Source organism: Perca fluviatilis, chromosome 19 (assembly GCF_010015445.1).
Source record: "Perca fluviatilis chromosome 19, GENO_Pfluv_1.0, whole genome shotgun sequence".
NCBI classification, from domain to species: Eukaryota; Metazoa; Chordata; class Actinopteri; order Perciformes; family Percidae; genus Perca; species Perca fluviatilis.
The window spans coordinates 9,768,762-9,789,458 of record NC_053130.1 but is presented as its reverse complement, the minus strand read 5'-3'; the positions used below and the strand labels follow the sequence as shown (position 1 = coordinate 9,789,458).

Below are 20,697 nucleotides of genomic sequence, written 5' to 3'. Positions count from 1 at the left end.
CATTTGCAACCACACTCCACTGCCCTCTAAATACTGAGTCCACACCACATTGTTCATCACCTGCCCCTCTGTGTGTGTGTTTCATTTATGGACGTGTGTGTGTGTGTGTGTGTGTGTGTGTGTGTGTGTGTGTGTGTGTGTGTGTGTGTGTGTGTGTGTGTGTGTGTGTGTGTGTGTGTGTGTGTATTAGGAAAAACATAGAGAAGAAGAAAAATACAGGAAAAGGGCATTGTAGCATGGGTGTAGTTATAGCTGACATCAGTTGTGTTAACTGATGATTATACAGTATCACCTGAATATACAGAAGAGATAAAGAAAAGAAATATGCAGACTAAGTGCATGTTGTGGTCATTTTAACTGCGCGTTCTGTGGACACATCATATTTCAACTATTTTTCATTTTTCTTATTGCAAATTCAACTTGTACCAAAGCTTCATTTTACTTTCGTGAGGAGCTTTTGTGTTTTAGATAGACAAGAGAAACCAAACCTTTTTGGCCAAATGTCACTTTGCAACTACTGTGCTATTTGCAAATAAATACACTTTCAGTTACCCTCATTGCACTGCAGTTCACGCCACCACCTGTTTGTCCTTGCTGTGCATAAATCGCAATTTGCATCCTTTAGACAGTAAATGACAATGAAGGGTTGACACAGTGACTGATTATTTAATTGATTTGTTCACTGACTGATTGATTGGCTTGTCAAAGGCAGGCAGACTGGCTCTTTTACTGAAGGATTGTGTGTGATAACTGCTCATAATAAAACATCTAAAAAATATTAAGTACTTTATTAATCCCTCTTGGGGAAATTCATTTTCTTTCACTCTGTTGTTATTATATTACACACACATGCAGTAGTTGTGGAGTGATACCAAAGTGATGCCAGATAGTCGGTGCTTAAAGCCACTCTCCAGCTACCAGTCCAAACTCCATTACATTGTCCGTGCTGGACTTGAACCTGCGGCCACTCTCTGGTCCCTACGGACTGATATACTGACGCCATAATTCAAAAGTATTTTCAAGGTTAAAAAGATTCAGTCCTTGCTGGACAAAATGATGGTGCTCTTCCAGATTGGCTTGTCAGCATTTCAAAGGTTTTAATTAAAAGTTATTGAATTAGTTTATATTGTGTGTGTGTGTGTGTGTGTGTGTGTGTGTGTGTGTGGTGGTGTATGTGTGTGTGTGTGTGTTTGTGTGTGTGTGTGTGTGTGTGTGTGTGTGTGTGTGTGTTTGTGTGTGTGTGTGTGTGTGTGTGTGTGTGTGTGTGTGTGTGTGTGTGTGTTTCAGTATGTGTTCTAGACAAAAAGGATGACAGGTCAGCATGAGTTCTGATAGACAGCTGTACATGTAAACCCAGAATCAGTTACACAGCTGTCATAGTTGAAGACAGTATAATGGAAAGTAGCCCGTACAGCTCCAAGTCTTAGACCGTGTATCTGGTGCAAAGCAGTCACAAGGATAAAAGAAAAAGTTAATCTTATTATATAATATGGCCAAAAAGCAAACGCCATAGCTGAAGACCTTTCCTGTTAGTTCGAAGTAAGGTGACATTTTTATGTTCAAGAAATGAAAGAAAAATGTGTTTAAAATTCAGATTCACTGTACAGTGGAGACAATACCGATATTACATGTTTTCTTTAATGCTGGGAGGTTTATTAAAAGATCTGCAGAGTTCTCAATATGTGACTTTGTTTTATTTTTGACACTTATGACAGCTTATATCTGTGACTGGAATGTAATCATCAATGTCAAATCAACGAGTGGCACAAACTGAGGCTGCGTTTGAAGATGCACGGATGAATGAAAGGCTGTGTTGTGTGTGATATTTCCCACAGTGCACTAGGTGTGTGATGTTCTTGCCTCCATTTAAGTCTGTGTGTGTGTGTGTGTGTGTGTGTGTGTGTGTGTGTGTGTGTGTGTGTTTCTTGTCTTTCTGTTCCTCTGTGCTTTTATGGATATCTGTCCTGCTTTAAAGTATGTGTGTCTGTTGATCTCAGTGTGTGTGTGTTGTGTGTGTGTGTGTTGTGTGTGTTGTGAGTTTTTGCACAACCCTGGTGGCTGACATGTTTTTATCCAAAGTCTCTCTCTCTTCCTCTGTATTGGAAAGGGATTGAAGGGACATTTTGGATTTTTTCTGAACAGGAGCTCATTTGTTCACATCAGTTTCAAAGACCAGTTTGTGTGTGTGTGTGTGTGTGTGTGTGTGTCCGTGTGTGTGTCCGTGTGTGTGTCTGTGTGTCCGTGTATCATATCATAAACTCGCAAGCACAGTCCTTCACCCAGACACACTCATGTTCGCACCCCTCGCTTGACTAGCAGCATATACACATGACCTGCAGTCCACATCTGCCCTGGCCTATGAGAACGCAGCTTGTGGGCACGCTCAGTAAACAGCGAGAGATAACACACATCCGACACCTCTGCAGGGCAGGAGAGAGAGTATTGATGTGTGTGTGTGTGTGTGTGTGTGTGTGTGTGTGTGTGTGTGTGTGTGTGTGTGTGTGTGTGTGTGTGTGTGTGTGTGTGTGTGTGTGTGTCAGAATAGATATTTCTTGATGTCAAGTATATTAGCATGCTAGTGCCTCTCGAAATAAAAAAAAAAGCCTAAGTGAGCAGCCGCCAGATTAGCATGAAATGTTAACCGATGAGCAACTGGTATAGATGTAATTTTATTTTATACATTGTTGCTTGGGTCATTGGGTTTTTTTTTCTTCTATTTTTCCTTATGAGCTCCAAATAAACTGCAAAGATGATTGATGTCACACACACTAACACAAAATGTAGTCTTTCAATGGCATTTAGAGAGCGACAATAGGTTGTAGAGGGACGTGGGAGATTTAGAGGGATGAAGCGAGAAAGTGACAGAGAATATTCAATTATATAAGGGCTATATCAGCAAAGTGTAGCCTAGGATGAAAAGAGTGTGTAAGACCGAGAGGGAGCGAAGAAGAAAGAATTACTCTTGGATAACCACTTTATCAGTGTAACGCGTAACTGAGCATGGAAATAGAGAGACGAGAAGCGTGCGCAAGTCAGGCATGAAACAAAGTAAAGGCAGATAGAGAGGGAGGGATGAGGGAGCATATAAGTCAAATAGGAGAGACAGAGACATATATCCACACTGCTGGTGTAGGCTATATCACCACAGGCATCAACTGACAGTGTTGTTGACACTTTACTGGTCACTATAGCTTCTATATGCCCTTTTTTTCATTTTATTAAAAATGTATCAGCTTTGTAGGGTATTGTTGCTAGAAATTACAACATATTAAGTTGTATATTAACAATTATTGTACTTGTTTCTCCTCCAATATCCTCTCTTGCAACACAATATCCACTCATAGCTATTAAAGTATGACGACAACGGGTTTTATGGTTCTGTTTAAGCACTCAAAGCACTTGGTTAAGGTTAGGAAAAGACCGTTGCCTTGGCTAAATATTGAAAAAGTCGACAGAGACTTAAAGCATGGTACAGAATAGGTTTACATAATTAACATTTAAACCAAACCATGATCTTTCTCTAAACTTAACCAAGAGCTTTTGTTGCTTAACCAGACGTGGGGCTGAGGATGCAAACCCTCTCTGGTGTCAAAGTCTTGAGCTTTCTATGCCTATACAGCAACCGCCTCCCTATGAATAATAAAACGTTGCCTACCATATCACGATACAGGTCGTTTATTCCTACTGTCTAATACGATCAACAGGAGCATTTTCCCTTCTTATATTTAAACCAAAGACTGTAACGGTTGCGGTTTTAAACATTACATTACATTACATGTCATTTAGCGGACGCTTTTATCCAAAGCGACTTACAATTAAGTGCGTTGAACCTTGAAGGTGCAAAGTACATTAGCTTTAAAATAGGTAATGCTACAAAGAGACACATGAAAGTGCAGCATCAAGAAATATATATAATTTTTTTTTTTTCTTCCCTTCTTTGTCTGAGGTGTAGTCGGAAGAGATGTGTTTTTAGCCTTCGGCGGAAGATGCACAGGTTTTCGGCCATCCTGATGTCAATAGGGAGCTCATTCCACCACTTAGGAGCCAGGACAGCAAACCATCGGGATTTGGTTGAGTGATTAGTTCTCCCTCGCTGTGAGGGGGCAGCGTTGTGAAACGGTCGCTGTTTGGTTACATTTAGGCAACAAAACTACTGAAGTAGTAGATTAAGTTTGTAGTTTGGGGTTAAAACCAGTACATTTGTTACATTACTTCACTTCCAGTTACGCAGGTGACGCAGAACGTGACGTAGTTCTGTTTGTTCTGTAGAGTTTAAAAAAAAAAAAACTGTATACTTTTATTTTCAACGGCAGTCTCTTTGGTGAAAGTTCTGTGTTTGTGGTCACCACACTGTGATTTCCACACTCGTGTAATTAACGCCCCCACACACAGGAACAGATAATAAAAAGAAAGAGACCAAAGAGAGAGACCAATGCTGTGATAAAAGAGCACATATACAGTATATATATTAGCAGAAAGAGAGAGAGTTAGAAATGGCTCCATTCAGCCATTACAGATTGTGTGGGAGGGAAGGAGAACTGCTGAAAGTAAAAAGTGACATAACTCAAGTAGAGAGCCTTGTTTTATAATTCATTACCAAGTGTGTGTGTGTGTGTGTGTGTGTGTGTGTGTGTGTGTGTGTGTGTGTGTGTGTGTGTGTGTGTGTGTGTGTGTGTGTGTGTGTGTGTGTGTGTGTGTGTGTGTGTGTGTGTGTGTGTGTGTGTGTGTGCCAAACCATAATAGTGGATAAGGCCATTGCTTGCTGCACTGACCTTCTACTGTTCATTTATAGTTGATGATTTGATTTGTTCCAAGTGCTCACCCTGAAAAGAAAGCATCTATTTTTGATTACATTAAACAAGGTGCGTGAGGTACCCTGAGGACATGATTGGTCCTATTAAAGTGCATTACTCTTTGTTTTAACCCCCGCTTATTTATAGTAATTGTAGAACACAGTCTGGATCTGGTTCGTGACTTGTGTTTAATGACTTAATATCAGGCTGTCATGGAACTTTATACTTCCAACGGGTCAGCACTCAATGTGTCAACAGCCGCACTAAATTTGTAGAAACTACCTGTCTTGTTTCGAGATAATTGTGGTTATATAGGTCATGTTAAGTACAATTCAAGAGTGATTTTTTGCAGATGATTTACTGTTTTATTATCTGTTATGACAGTTTTGCAAAGGCTGATGCGTTCATGCATTCAGTCCCAAATAACATATTTCAAAATAAGGTCATTTTATCCATCACTGAAATTGAAGGATGCATGTGAGCGAGTGTGAGAGATAGTTTGGCTTTTCTGAGTTTTTTACATTTTCCTTTCCATAATTGCAGAACAAACTTCTCCATCCATCCAATTCTTCATCCATCCAATCAATGAAAATTACTGCCTGCATCCAAATGTTTACTTTAAAAACAATTAAGGTGGAATATTTTATTTCATACACAGCAGCCCAAAAAACAGCTCCAGTGGTAAGAAGCTGTGAGATAATAGAAACAAGGCAAACAGGCAATGGACCCTCAAAATCAAGCGTTTCTCAAAACCTTGATGGATTACGTTGCATGAGATATGTCCGTAAAAATAAATCATATAAAGTTAGCCCTGGGAGAACAGTTGTTGTGGTAGAAGGAAACTCTCCAAACTCCGCTCAGTTTAGGGTGCAGACCATTTGCGTTTGTTTATTTTGAGGATTTTAATGCATCACCAGCTCTTAGAAGGTTAATAGTATACACTGAGTCAATGGTCTGGGTGAAATCAATAAGACATCATGGCTTTCACTGAGATTTACCCATCAGCATGTTTCATGGAAACATACTCTCGTTTATTTATTCATTTCACTCATTATAAATGGAGCCATACAACAGCCAACTACACAGGAGTGTAAAGACTGCTAATGGTGCGTGCCTGTGCATGTGGTTGCCTGTAGTTCCTGAGGCATGATTAGACTTTGGTACTGACATCGCACACACACACTTGCCTCTCAGTGGGTCAGAAATGATGTCAAACTGAGTGTGATTTTTACATTCCTGTCACTATAGATTGAATCAGCATTCGCACAATAAGAACTCAGGTAGCTTACTCTATGTCATGCCTGTAAACATTTTGAACTGCAGGTGAGAACTTTGAGGGAATCGCTGCCGCCCTCCTCTGAACCTCTCTTTCTCTTTCCTCCTTCTGCCCAGGCGAGGATGATGACGACGAGGAGTGCGGGGAGGAGAAGCTGCCGTCATGTTTCGACTACGTCATGCACTTCCTCACCGTCTTCTGGAAGGTTATGTTCGCCTTCGTCCCACCCACAGAGTACTGGAACGGCTGGGCCTGCTTCGTCGTCTCCATCTGCATGATCGGACTGCTCACCGCCATGATTGGTACGACGACAGCTGACAAGACCCATTTGAAATTTGAACAGAAGTTAATGGAATTAAGGAAAAATCAAAATAAGTTTAATAACACTTTTTAATGTTTAATGATTTCGATTTTACTGGTATTGGGTGAAAAATAAAAACTTCAGCATCATAATCACAAAACTTTTTGGATTTACAGTACAGTGTTAGAGTGACAGAATAGATGTTGAAATATGTTTATTTTTATCTTCATCAGGTACGACTTGACTGCTATATGTATATAAAGAATATTTCGCATTTTAGAAAGTTTTAATAGAAGCAGTATTAAGTATAGTGGTGATGATAATGTTCCTTTTATATTATTACAGGGGACCTGGCCTCTCATTTTGGCTGCACAGTGGGCCTGAAAGACTCCGTCACAGCAGTAGTATTTGTTGCATTGGGAACCTCTGTACCAGGTGAGTTTGTATGTGCACGCACATTTACTGTATGTTTACATACATGTGCTGTACTGTATGTTCGCTCTGATATTGATCAATCACTGCCGCTGTTTTAATTATCTTAAATATCCGACTATTGGACTTTCCGCCAGCTTTAAACAAAGACCTTTCTCTCTCCACATTTGGCATTTAGCTTGAGGACCTTAATGTAGGAAAAGATTTGTGTTCATCAATGACCCCTAATCAGGGAGTATAGCTTGACATTTTCTTTCTTTCTTTTCTTCACTGTATCAACTGCAGAATAAAAGAAACTGCTGCGTTCCTGGAATGATGATTTTCTAAAAGCCTCAGCGCTCTTTAAAACAGCAATCAAGTAAAATAACTCAATGGTAACCATCACAGGCGATAGACAGAAGAATATATTAAAATATGAAAAGTCCACACATTGTTGACTTTCACAGAAAAAACATTGTAACCCCTGCAATGTGGCACAAATGCAGTAGAGGTGTCAAATTTCCTTGAAAGAAAAAATGTGTGTAGGAAGATGATTTAGCACAGAACAAAACTTTTAATACATATCTCACATTCGAGAAATTTTTATATTTCGGTATGATGTGTTACACTACAGAGAAGAAATTATGTTTATTTTTTATTTAGCCTTATAAGGGTTGCCCTCACTTTCTTGAGCAGCCAACTAATTCAGTCACCAGCGTTTTGGTCGGCAAAGACATGTTATGGTTATTTACATTTACATTTATTTATTAGTGGGCTTTGGTCTAATAAGCACTACATTGCAGCAGTCATTTGCAAAGGAACAACGATAGAGGAAGAGAACATTTGCATTTAAATAAATACATTAGTTGAAGATAATAATGTAACTGATGGTCAACTAAGATTTAAATTGATTGATTAATAACAAATTTTTAACAAATTATTATTTTTTTTTTTTACTTAATTTGAAGATATTAAACATCCAAACAGAAAAATGAGAAAATGTTGTCATGCTGATGGAGTTTTTGACTGACCCAGTATAGTTTCCAGTCTCTCCAGTGTATATTTACTGTATATGTGGAAGCCTGGAAAGTCTGCAGACAGCAGCATGCATGAATCATCCTCTAAATGTGAAGAATGACTGCAACGGCTGGCTAAATAAGTTTTAACCTTGGCGCCGGTCTCCTGCCTCTGGACACACACACACACACACACACACAGAACACACATACAGACATAGCACATGATTGAATGCGGGATGTATAACATGCAGAAATTAACGACTGACAAACTGTAATTACTTTAACGAACAGACTCACACACTCACATATTAAATCTTGAAATACGTTTTGCCCACACAAACACGCACACGCACACACCACACACACACACACACACACACACACACACACACACACTGTATTGTGACCACCATGTTATTAGCATAGGGCCATTTGTCATGTCAGGCTCAGGTGGTCTCTGTCCTCCCATTTAGGGAGCTCAGGGGAAAAAGTGATGTATTACATACTATTTTCACACACACAAACGCATATGCACATATACAAAAAATTTAATATTTGAACACACACAAACAGAAATACAAGCTCGCTAATGGTTGCATTTACGGACAAACGCATAAACACATAGCTGCGTGAAACGGAAATACACACACGGCTAAACAATTTGTAGAGCTGCAGAATGGAAACAAAGAGGTTAAGTCTTTCTGAGGCTCTCAGCCTCATTCACAGAACCTCCCGTGGCGCACTAACACACACACACACACACAAACACACACTCACAGAGAAACAGACTTCAAGTTCTGTGGTTATTAGAGTTAATAAAACCCATCCTGTGCTGTTCCATGATGATTAACCTCGTTTATCACAGTTAGCCCGACACACACACACACACACACACACACACACACACATACATATATAGAAAGAGAAAGGAAGAAGTGGAGGGAGTGGAGCTTTTAAAAGAGATTTAGAAACTCAAGAAACAAAAAAATGTTGTTGGTTTGGGATTTTGGCAAAACCTCTGTGCCTCATCACTTTAAGACTTCAGAATATATTTAAAGTACTCTGTTCATCATTTCATGTTGGACTCAGAAACTCAATAAATACATTTAACCTGAGGAAAATGCAACGTGGGACTCAATGAAATAAATAGTAGCGCATGGAATATAAAAGCACTGTGCAAAAAATGCTAGGTCAGGACAATTAAGAATCTGTAGACAATGTATTATTACAATAATTAATCACTATGATATTTCAGGTGAAATATGAAACCTTATAAATCAATTTATTAAAAAAAAAACAGTACAGCTCATGTATGTAAAATAAAACTTGAATCGCATAGAGCATAGCTAACGGAGAGGCGTCTGGATGGGTCCATGCCTTATAGACTAAGGCAGAAACAGAAGCAAACTGCAGCAGTGTAAATGACATTAGATAAGAGCATTGACCTTTTTGAAATTTGTCGTGGCAAAATTGCCCCTAACCCTCAGGAGCATTAAATACATTTATTCAGTGACATTAAACCAGCATTAAAGTCTTAAGAAAACAAAAAAGGAACTTGCTTAAATTTGCATACTTCCTGACACAAATCTTTCAGGTGAGCCACGGAAAAAATTGGAGAGGATGGCAAAGATTACCAGGAGGATAATCATTAGAAATGTTTTCTGGTTTAGGGAAGAAAACTACTGACACATTTGGTTTGAGAGACTCCAACAATACATGTGTTTCAAAAGACTCATTTTTACAGACTTTCTGTTCAACATGGTCTCTGGAAGTTGAAGAGAACATACGGAGACTTCACGTAGACTCGTACTAAATTAGCCAATGATCATACAAACAAAAATCACAGTGTCTATTTGAATTTAACAGGGAGGGATTTTAGCTGACTCTATTAGATAATTGTTATGAAACGATTAGTTTGTCATTGCTAGCAAGCATTGCTTGTTATTAGTTGAACAACAGACAATTCATTGACAACAAATTTTAATTGTTTAGCGACATTTATCAAGAAAATACGGAAGCGTAGTGCTTCCATGCCTTAAATTAAAACAGTATCAGTTATAGTATATATAACAATATTTTCTTTCACGTTATAACAAGATATTGCCACAACATACAAACTTATCAAGTTATAAAAAGAACATTTTCTTGTTATTACAATATAGTATTCATCACGTTTTGACTTGAAAGGTTTCTAGTCATAACAATAAACGTTTCACATTATAACATGATCATTTCTAGTGTTGTAACATGTAGTCTATATCCACAACGTTCCACTTCCGGGATTGCTCTCGTTCTGCTGGAACTCTTTTAGGGTGTCTGTTTTCGGATGTCCATTACCTCTCGCTTTCTTTATGTTGTAATTTTAAACTCCGGTCGATTTATGAGGAATATGGTTAACTGCTCCTCAGATCTCTGCAGGCTTAAATCCAGACAGCTAGCTAGACTATCTGTCCAATCACAGTTTTCTGTTGCACGACTTGCTCAACCTTTGAACTTAACGTTACACGTTCCACCAAAACAAGTTCTTTCCCGAGGCCATTTTGCAGCGGCACCGTGGCTCCGCTCGGCGCTTAGCACCGCCCAAGACGATTGGTTTGAAATGCCAATAAACGAGAGCCGGTTTTTCTCCCATCCCGGAATGCTGTGTGGACTAGCCAGACCCTCTTCCGCAGCGCTGTGGAGGAAGGTCTGGCAACGCAAGACTATGTAACATGTAACGTTTCACGTTATAACGTGATAATTTATCTTGTTAGAACATGAAACTCCTGTTTGAGTGAAGTCATGGTGTGCGGACGGATACATTTGATTAATATTTACTTCATGCTTAGGCAACAACCTTCTTAGTGTACGCATACTCATCACAATATAACCACTGTCTTCAATAGCTGCAGATTCTTGCAATGTCTCAGCCCAAGCATGATGTAGAAGTTAATCAAATTGTGTTTCATGTTCTAACAGGAAAAATGATCGTTATAATGTGAAACGTTACATGTTACAACACTAATAATTATCACTATATACCGTGAAAAGTTTCACGTAATAACGTGATAATTTATTGTTATAACGCGAAACTTTTCACGTTATAACGTGACAAATATTATATTGTAATAACAACAATGTTTTCGTGTTATAACTTGTTTGTATGTTGTAAACATCTTCTTTTTACAATAACGTGATACTGATCCGTTTTTCTTTTTCAGGCGTGGCAGCACTACGCCTCTGTAAGAACATAATACCACACAGTGGAACAAAAAAACAAACTGGAGATTGTGATGTTTTTGTTTTTTTCATTTCATTGACTGATTGGTCAAAATAATCATCAATAGTTGCAGCCGCAAATACCATTATTAGAATATTGGCCAATTGTCAGATTTTTTGGTTCTGGAAGCTCATGTTCACAGATCTTTGAAAATCAATCAAACTCCACTCGGTCAAATAAGAAAATCAGAATCAATCAATCTAAATTTTTCTCCTTGGCCAATAATTCAAACAAGGTATCACAAGAACTAAGGGCCAGATTTCTGTCACATTTCCTGTAGGTATTTGTGATCTCATGAGGATGGATTCTAATGTTTTTGATGAGCCTTGATCTTTCCGCTTAGCCACCACCACCACATGCAGAAAGATTGCCAGATTGCCTTGAGCGCATCAATGCCCCCTATAAGTCAAGAGGCAAGAGTGGAAAGGGAGCAGAAGAGAGAGAAATGAGAGGTGGAGGAGAAAGGATGTAGAGAGAGCAGATGAGGTAGAAAGAGGAGAGAGTGAGAGAGAGACACTGGTTGATTGACGATAAGGGAGGGAGAGGAAAAGGGCAGAACACTCTCTGGGGATGCATACACTCAGAAGGAGCTGCAGAGTAAAACCTATTTCACACACAAACGCACACACACACACGCCGCTACCAAACATGCAAGCACCCACGCACTCACCCACTCAATCAGGCACACAAGCACCCAAAGACCAATTGATGCACACAGACATACACAGGCCTTTGCCAGCTGGTGGAGGCATGGATCAGATTGGACCCAGGTGGCGTTGTTCACTAACACACACAGACAGTGTACATGCATGCACTGCACACAGGGACACACACACACACTTGCAGGCAGACAGGTACACATACATAGCGCCTCGATACACACACACACACACACACACACACACACACACACACACACACTTACACTTTATATGAGAGATTTATCTTTGCTAGACTCTTTCTTTGGCCCATTGCCTCTCCAATCCTTTTCCAGTCCTCCCATCACCTTCTTTTCCACTGCCAGTTTGGCTGCCACTTCAAGAAAGCCCTTTCTTGCATTTTCTCTCCGTTTTTATCTCCTCTCACTGTATCTGGCAGATAAAAGCAACAGGACATGAATGACTAACGAAGAGAAGATGGCGAGATAATTAGTGCGAGATAAGGGTGCTAACTGACCATTTGGCTGTTCGCTCAGTCTTTGTGCTCTCAGCAAACAGCCTATTGTTGAGATTTGGCAAAGTCTCTGCTCCTTTCAGTACCTGAAGGAGGAGCGTTCCTTGCACCTGCTGTAGTTTGGCAAACATGAAACCAGGGGAAAATGTGGGGACTAAACAGTATAATGCTGATAAGTCATCAGACAAAGATTTGTTTGCCCTTGCAAACTGAAATTCCGCCTTGTAAATTATTGATCTTGGACCAAATTCAGCCTGTTCTGGCTGCCAGCGACAGAACACTGTAACAGGATTAAAGATTGTGGTTTCTAATTTAAGGTTCCCTGTCTAAATGTGGAAAACAGGATTTTCATTATAATTATTAGTGTTCTGCATTCATCAAGAGAGTCCTTCTCTGTCAATGAGTTCTTATATACTGTAACTCACAAATGAGTGCATGTCGAAGTCAGGAGTTCAACTCCAACTGTAAATCTGTTTAACATTTACTTTACACTGAATAGCACATGTTGTATTATCAAGGGCAATGCATAGTGACTCTGCTAATGCTTCATCTCTCTATAGCCTTAACTTTCTTAGTCAACACTGTAGTGGTTAAATGAGAGAACAGTTATATAACTGTAACGGCAAAGTTTAGTCTGATGGTGATTGAAGGGGAAATGCCCAAAAAAAAGTCCAGAATCAAGTTTTCTTCTTCTTTTTTACAACTACGAGGTGATGACATGTGCACAAATCAATTGGCCTGGAGGTGGCACTGGAAAAAAATGTCATACTGTAGTTTCGGTCAAGTCAATATATTTATTTTCCATTAGAGGCATTATCGTCTATACCAAATTGCATCCCAACCTGGACATTAGTTTTGAAGTTTTTCAAAACTGCTCCAACTTAATGCTCCAATGATAGAGTGTGGTGCCTGACTTAAATTATTTCCTTCGAAGAGCACAATGTATTTCTATGCTCGGTGCAGAGTAAGGGTTAGGATTAGATATCGAGGTATATGTGTGAGTAGAGTAAAAACGTGGGGACGTTATTCGTGTAAAGGATCCTCTAGGACTTTATTCTACTAGTAATATGAAAATCGGATTACTTCCCCCAAAACCGAAGTGTAAAACATGGTTGCAGTATTAGTTCAACCCTGTTTACTTTTCATGTTAAAGAACTGCCAAAATCATTTTAACAATCCCTGCTCTCTCACTGTTAGATCTTCTTGTTTGCAGATGACCTACAGTAATCATACCAGAGACAGAAAAAAACACTGCTAGGGTTAGCTGATGTGGTTCCCTAAATACTATAGACTTACAGTATAGCAAGGCACTTTTAAATGATCATCCATTGAGTAGCGTGTGTTGATAGAATATGCAAATCCTGCCCAAATTTGATCTCCCTCCCTCCTTTTCTTTCTCTGCCCAGATACCTTCGCCAGTAAGGTCGCTGCTACCCAGGATCAGTATGCAGATGCATCCATTGGTAATGTGACAGGCTCCAACGCTGTTAATGTTTTTCTAGGCATTGGGGTAAGTCCAGCTCATTTAAACATTGATTCATTAATTCATTCATAGCTGGTGTAAATGCAGTGGTGCTTGTCATACTGCAATAGTAGTAATAACTAACATGTATTTGTAATAATCCATATGTTATTTTGTGAGTGCTATTCTTTAGCTGTTATAGACAGTCACGTTATTCAGTTTGATTCTGCTGATGCTTGACAGGTGGCGTGGTCCATCGCTGCCATCTACCACAATAGCAGGGGGGAGGAGTTCAGGGTGGATCCTGGCACGCTGGCCTTCTCCGTCACGCTCTTCACCATCTTTGCCTTTATCGCCGTCGGCACGCTGATGTACCGGCGGCGGCCAGAGATCGGTGGAGAGCTGGGAGGGCCCCGGACATCGAAGGTCCTGACCTCCATGCTGTTTTTTAGCCTGTGGCTCCTCTACATCCTCTTCTCCTCACTGGAGGCTTACTGCCACATCCAGGGCTTCTAAGATGACAGGAGATGACGAAGAGAAGGGTGGGACAGAAGGAGAACATGGAGCAAAAAAACCAAGGGAAGGTGGATGAATGGATGGATTTGGAAAATAAAGCAGTCTCCTTGATCGATCACTCCCTCCCTTTACGCAATAGATTAAATGACGGATGAATGGATGGATGTAGAGATGAAGAAATGGAGGACACATTAAAGCATCTAAAATCAAAATGGAAGAAAAAAACAGATGCTTGAAAGGACGACGGCAAACAGGAAAATCATAGGAATATGGCAGAAAAAGGAATAAACTAAGGAATATGTTTTTTTTTGTCTTTATCTATAAATCCAAACCAATCAAGTTGTCTTAAACCCACCCCCGTTTTAAATATACTAAAACTAATCCCCAACACACACAATTTGTCTCGGCTGGTTCAACCATACAGAAATGAAGAAAATGAGTTTTAACAAAACGAGGAGTGGAATGTTAAACTAGACCGACACACAGCTCCTAGGTTGTGTGGCTTCATCAACAGCCATCCCATTAATCCTCCTCCAGTTGGAGCAGGGCTACTCCCCCGTCAAACTACAGTAACAGGCCCGAGTGAGACAGAAAAGGACAGAATAACTTTATCAGTATGTACATGCATGACCAGGCGATACCGAAAACACAATCAGAAGAAACCGGATATATTGCCACAACTGTTAAATGACAACAAACTGTGTGTGTGTGCTGGTGTGTGACTGTGTGTTTCTGTGCTTGTGTGTTGTGGGAAGATGGTCAAGTACTGTGAAAAGAATCGCCTCTCGTTTTGCTGTCGCTGCGTGCGATGGTATATGCTTTCGTATTTGAGATCTTTTTGACTCCCACTCTGCCAGCCTGTAGAAATGCTGTGTAAGACTCTTTTGCGGGAAGGCCCGTTCAATGAAATGAAATGTTTTGATCACGGAGGTTTGAAATGTAAATACAAAGAGCTGAACGTACATTACAGCTCCACTATTTTCCTTCTGAATGTCTTGGTTACGCCATGTGCTCCTAAAAGGGCCCTCGTTCTGTTGCTTTATACAGTAGATGTAAATGATTTAAGGTCTAATTTGAATCAAGAAAGGGTTAGTGTGCTTTTACCTTTAATAAGGCCATGTCTGAGAAGACAGAATGGCCACTCTACCGTTTAAAACTGTTAGAGAAACTATTATCATTGCATATATATCTAGGTTACTCTTATGTGTTTTTTTAAACTGTGGAATTCTGTTACCTGGTTTTCCACCTATGAGATTCCCACCATCATGTTTCAGTTGTAACATTGCAATAGACTTTGCAAACGTAGGTACCGTCCTCTGTGAAACCTCATAGGCTGTCCGTTTCTTAACTGCCTCTGTCATTGTTTTTCTCACTTTGATGCCGCTTTCCCATCGGTTCGCTCAACAGCTTGTGTCATCATCCCTGTGTCTCTTAAGTACCTCCCCCTGGCTGGTCAGTGGACCAATCCAAATCCTCAAGGGCTTTGTAAGAAACAACCACTAATCCCTAACCCTGACCCTTGATTTATGATTCTTCGCGTAGATTGGTCTTCAGGGGGCTATTTAACAGAGATTTCTATTCCGTAACATTATGCACCAACTGCCCAGATGTAAGAATGCTTCTTCAGTGTGGCTTTCAAAGGAAAAAAAAGACTACATGACAGCTTCATTGAGTGCAGAATTATCAAACCAAGTAGCCAGAGTTACCCTAATATTGGCAAAAACGACCTGATGATCCAAAGTAATCGGTCAGACAAGGCTTCAACCTTTCTTGGACTTTTTCCCAGTTCAAAGACTGCCTATAAATTGCAGTCAGCCTTATTCCAAATTCCATCCATGCAATGTTCTTTCCCGGGCCGTCTCCACTCTGCTTCTTAAATATACTACCCTTCAGGCAAGTGGATCATGAAGGCCTTAACCCAAAGGAAGCAAAGAACGTCTGACTTTATATTGTTTCCTTATTCAAGGGCAAGTGTTTGCTCTTGACGGAAGAACCAAAATGTAATCTACGTGATTCATTGCTTCACGCCAGTCCTTGGAAATCAACCATTGACACTTTACTTCAGCAGCAAGTTTTCAGTCTTAACATATAAGCCATCAGATCAGGAATTGAAGTATTTGCTGTTGTTGGAGAAGTAGGCCTACTAATAGATATGGATAAATACTGTAGGAACATCTTGCTTAGAGTACATCTAAACTCAGACAAACAGGCGCTGTTTAACAAGCTCACAGACGTTTGGAGACAATTGTTTATAATAAAAAAATGGGATAATGAAATTTTCTTTACACCCTATTAAAATGTCTTCCCCTCTAGGACCTGTATCACAAAGTGAGTTCAGCTCAGTCAGGCTCTCTCTGGGTTAAATAGGTGATTCTGGATAGCCAGTCTTGAGTTCATAACCATGACACGTAACATTAACATATCAAAAGGACCATGTTTAATATGAGATGTTATACTTTATTTAGAATCATTATCTGATTAATAATAGTAATAATAACAATAATAATAATACATTTTATTTAAAGGCGCCTTTCTTGGCACTCAAGGACACCGGGATACATAAGACATTTAAAAGCAGCAAACAATATATAAATAAAAATAAAGAATAAAACAACAATAGAAACAACAGAAAGAGGCAGAGCAATTAGGTATGCAAAAAGATTTTCTATTCACAAAGACACCTTATGCTTTCACCTCATGGCACTAATGGAACTAGAGTGCAAAGAATAGTTATCGGACCAATCACTGTTGAGAATCAGGACAAGACAGGAATTAAAGAATTTTAGCACAATATAACAGTAAATTAATTATTAAAAATATGTGGTCAACTAGCTTCCAGCTTTAGGTCAAAAGTCCTGTTATAAAGCCAGAGTAGACATTTCCTTTTTCTCTAATTATCATTGATTCTACTGGTGTGCAAACATGTTGCTCTGTGCTCTTTATTACTTCTGTTTTTTATGGTACAGTGCTTTAGTCTATTTTAGTTACTTATGTGCAGCATAAGTTGCCATGTTGATCCAGCCCAATCAAATGTGAACCATTCATGATACCAGAACGCCTTGGTTCAGCTCAAAAGTGTAACTGACTAACCACTAATCTCACTTTATAATACAGGCAATAATAGGTTCTATAATCAAGTTATCCAGCGTCATGTTATTAACACACACGTCGTCTCAGCCCTCTTTTAAATGAATTTTGAGCTTGAATTTTACCAGGAGATTTTCATTTAGAAAACTGCGCCAATGGCTTAAAAGGCAACTAAGGGTTCTGTAAACAATAAGTGTGCTGTTTCAGGACACAAGCTACCAAACAGGATCTCAAGCAACAGCTGAGCTTCTTTGGAAACCCTTGTTAAGTGCTGGGCTAGCTAGTAAACATGTATCAATTAAACTGCAAAAGCAACAAACGGACAAAGTGACCCAAACTTTAACTGGCTCGGAATCTTCTTTCATTAATAGACAGACAAGATATATATGCTGAAAACATTTCTGGCCAAACGAAACATATAAAAGGGGCTTAAAATCCTGTCCTGAAATATGTGTAGAATATAAATCGTCAAGCCTATCTCGACTGAGTGGAGAGGTTTACACTTCAGACTGTTAACTATTTTACTCTAAAACCACAGAGATCTCAAAGTTCACAAAACCTACTGTATAAGTAGGCATTCTAAAAGTCCATAGTTTATTGAATGGCACTATATGCATCTGAATTGGCCATAATTTTCCTGCTGATGTTGTGTTTTTTACTTGATGTATAATATTATAAGTAGTATTCTAAATGTCATCTGTAAAGTAAGTAGTCGGGGCTAGTTGTAATCCATTTAAAACTTGGCAAAAATCTTGTCACAGACAGCTTGCAATCCCTGTGAGAGAGTAGAGCTGAGCCGAGCCTTGGATTGGATGAGTTTGGCAAATTCACAGTGTCTTGAGGACAAGTTATATATAAATAAATGTTATAGGTTTTATAACCTGGCATATATTACTGATTCACCAAATGATTCACCTGGAATATAGCCTAGAAATCTAGACGCACCCTAGCGGCAGCAAATGTAATTTGCAGCCAGCGTCGTCTAGCAACTCGCCGTTGGCTTGCGAGCTGGAAAAACCAAACTCTAGTCAGGCCAATCACATCGTGTATAGAGTCGGTGGGCGGGCTTAACATAATGACGGCAGAGTTGCGACGGTTCCGCGTGAATTCCCTGCTACTTGTAAACAAAGAAGATGGCTGCTGCTGCTGGCGAACAGCAGTCTTTCGAATCGGCTTTGGCCGCGACTCTGGACGACTTGGAGTTAAGCTTTTCTTTGAGAAAAGAGCAAAGAACGGCACTTAAAAAATCATCTTAAAAAATGAAGATGTGTTTGGAGTTTTGCCGAACAGATACGGCAAACATTTAATCTATCAACTAGCGTTGCTCTGGTTGGTTGTAGCGCTATCCTATTGTGTGCAGAGGGAATTTGTTTATTCCGCCCCTCAGATTGAGCCCTGCCAATGGTGAGTTCCCAGACCCAACATCTTGATGTGGGTCTGGCTTGTCAGGCTACCTGGAATAGAGAACCACTCCAGAATACAAATTCCAGTATTTGATTCTACACAGAGGTCCAGCAGCATGACTTGCATACTGAAATCTGGCCAAACTCTTAATAATTTGCAGCACCAATGTTGCGCAATTTGGGAAAAAAGTAAACAAAACATTTGTACAAACTTTTGACAGCCAAAATGAAGTATAAATGAGATTTTACTTAGGCTACTTATTACTTGTATTTGCCAAACTCTGCACAATGTACGGCTCCATTAGAGTAGCTGTTCTCTTGTGAAGGCCTTGGAGTGGCAGTTTACCCCTGTTTTGCCAAAGGGAAATCTTTCTATCAGAAACTTGCAATTTGCAGTCTGGACTGTAAAAGGGTTTTCTAACCAATGGAACTTTCTTAAAACACCAAATATTATTCATACTTCATTAACACTTTGAAAGGAGACTTGATGTTGTTTTAACCTAACCAGAATCTTTCTATTTAAATTTGAATGCATTTGTCTCTTCACTGGCATGGAGCTTAAGGTTTATACACTGTAAAAAGTTATGCTAGCTTGTGCAAAAAAGAAAAAAAGAAAAGAAATAACATTGTGGAAGCTGTTTGCAACACGTTTTGAGTAACTTCAACAGGGTTTAAATTATCTTTGATATTGCTAAATTTGGTTGGATTTACTTCAAATGTGCCCGCTGCCTAATTTGTCAGAGTGAACTTGCGCAAGAATGAAAAGCTTACAGTAATGTAGTTGTTTGCATCTAATTAGTTTGCTGCACAATTTTTTCAGAAGCTAACATTTGTCATTGATGGGAAGTTAGTTTCTTTTGCTACACCGGCTTTGTTGCACCGCCTCTCTCAGTGTATCTACCTTGACTTGAAGGCTAGTCTGGCGTGAAGCCAATGGCAGGTTATTGACAGCTGTTCCAAGCCCCACAAGGTTTAGACAAAGGTGGGAAGCTAAACACGCTTAACGAAATGTTACCTGCGACTAGCAAGTTTGATCGCTTTACCTTCCCGTGATTGTAATTGACCAGATTCTTTCTTTTCGAAAGCAACCTCTTCAGGCAAGGAATCACGATAGCACTTTTGTCGTTCAAATTTAGCTTCCTGCCTTGGTTTGAATTTTGAGGTTTGAAGGGTCAAAGGTTAGCCAGGCCACCGCTGTAAATATAACACTAAGTGCAAGCAGTTGTAGAAAAATGAACTGTAGACTACAGTAGACTTTTGTTTATTCTTCTGTGCTGGGGTTTGAAGAAGTGGGCAGGGTTATGAATGAAGGAAAAGCTTTGCACTGGTTTGTGTCGCTTATGTGAAACGGCTACTATGTTTCGTCGAGCACTAACAAAGTTGCTTCTGATATAAATAACAACAACCAATTTTTGAACTGATGTACACAATAATAACGTTGTACCTGATGTAAAAGAAAAACAAACAAAAAAACGGTTGTGAATCAGTTGTGAACCATTAACGATGTTGCTTCTGATGTAGAGATTGATGTTGCATTTTCGTTGCCTCGTTCACTTCTTAAGCGACTGTCTGACAGACTGAGGAATAAATGAATGCAACAGCCAACAGACAGCCGAACGAAAGGAAGGAAGGAAGGACAAACACCCCTGCTGGTACAAGCTGAGCGACGTCATGCTGACACGTTGCTACGGCGCTTAATGTACTGTTGGAAAAAAAATTAAAAAAAACACTTTACCAGAGCTATTCTCTACCCTTGAAGTAACATTTAACAAGTACAATGTAAAATGACTATGATAAAGAGAGGAAGGAGGAGAAGGATGACGAGGAGGAAGAAGATGAACATTAAAGAATAAAAAATAACATGAAGTTACAGCCATACATTGATTTCTGGGTCAGTGAGATTGAAATGGACTTCTCCTGCCCAGCATGTGTATTGTTATGGTGTCTACCTGTCCCTCTGTGTCTCTCACTTCTCTTTCTCTGTCTCTGTGCTGCCA

General features: G+C 39.6%; 1 protein-coding gene across 2 annotated transcripts in view; it reads left to right on the top strand.

Moving 5' to 3' along the window:
• slc8a1b (solute carrier family 8 member 1b) overlaps window positions 1–18,331 on the top strand; it is a 150,692-nt gene extending 132,361 nt beyond the window's left edge. For both annotated transcript variants that reach the window (XM_039783780.1, XM_039783781.1), the window contains exons 8-11: window positions 6,186–6,371; window positions 6,716–6,805; window positions 13,639–13,742; window positions 13,938–18,331. In XM_039783780.1, coding sequence (XP_039639714.1) covers window positions 6,186–6,371; window positions 6,716–6,805; window positions 13,639–13,742; window positions 13,938–14,210 — 653 coding nt within the window. In that variant the 3' untranslated portion in view covers window positions 14,211–18,331. The remainder of the gene's footprint in view (window positions 1–6,185; window positions 6,372–6,715; window positions 6,806–13,638; window positions 13,743–13,937) is intronic.
• The last annotated feature ends 2,366 nt before the right edge of the window (window positions 18,332–20,697 follow it).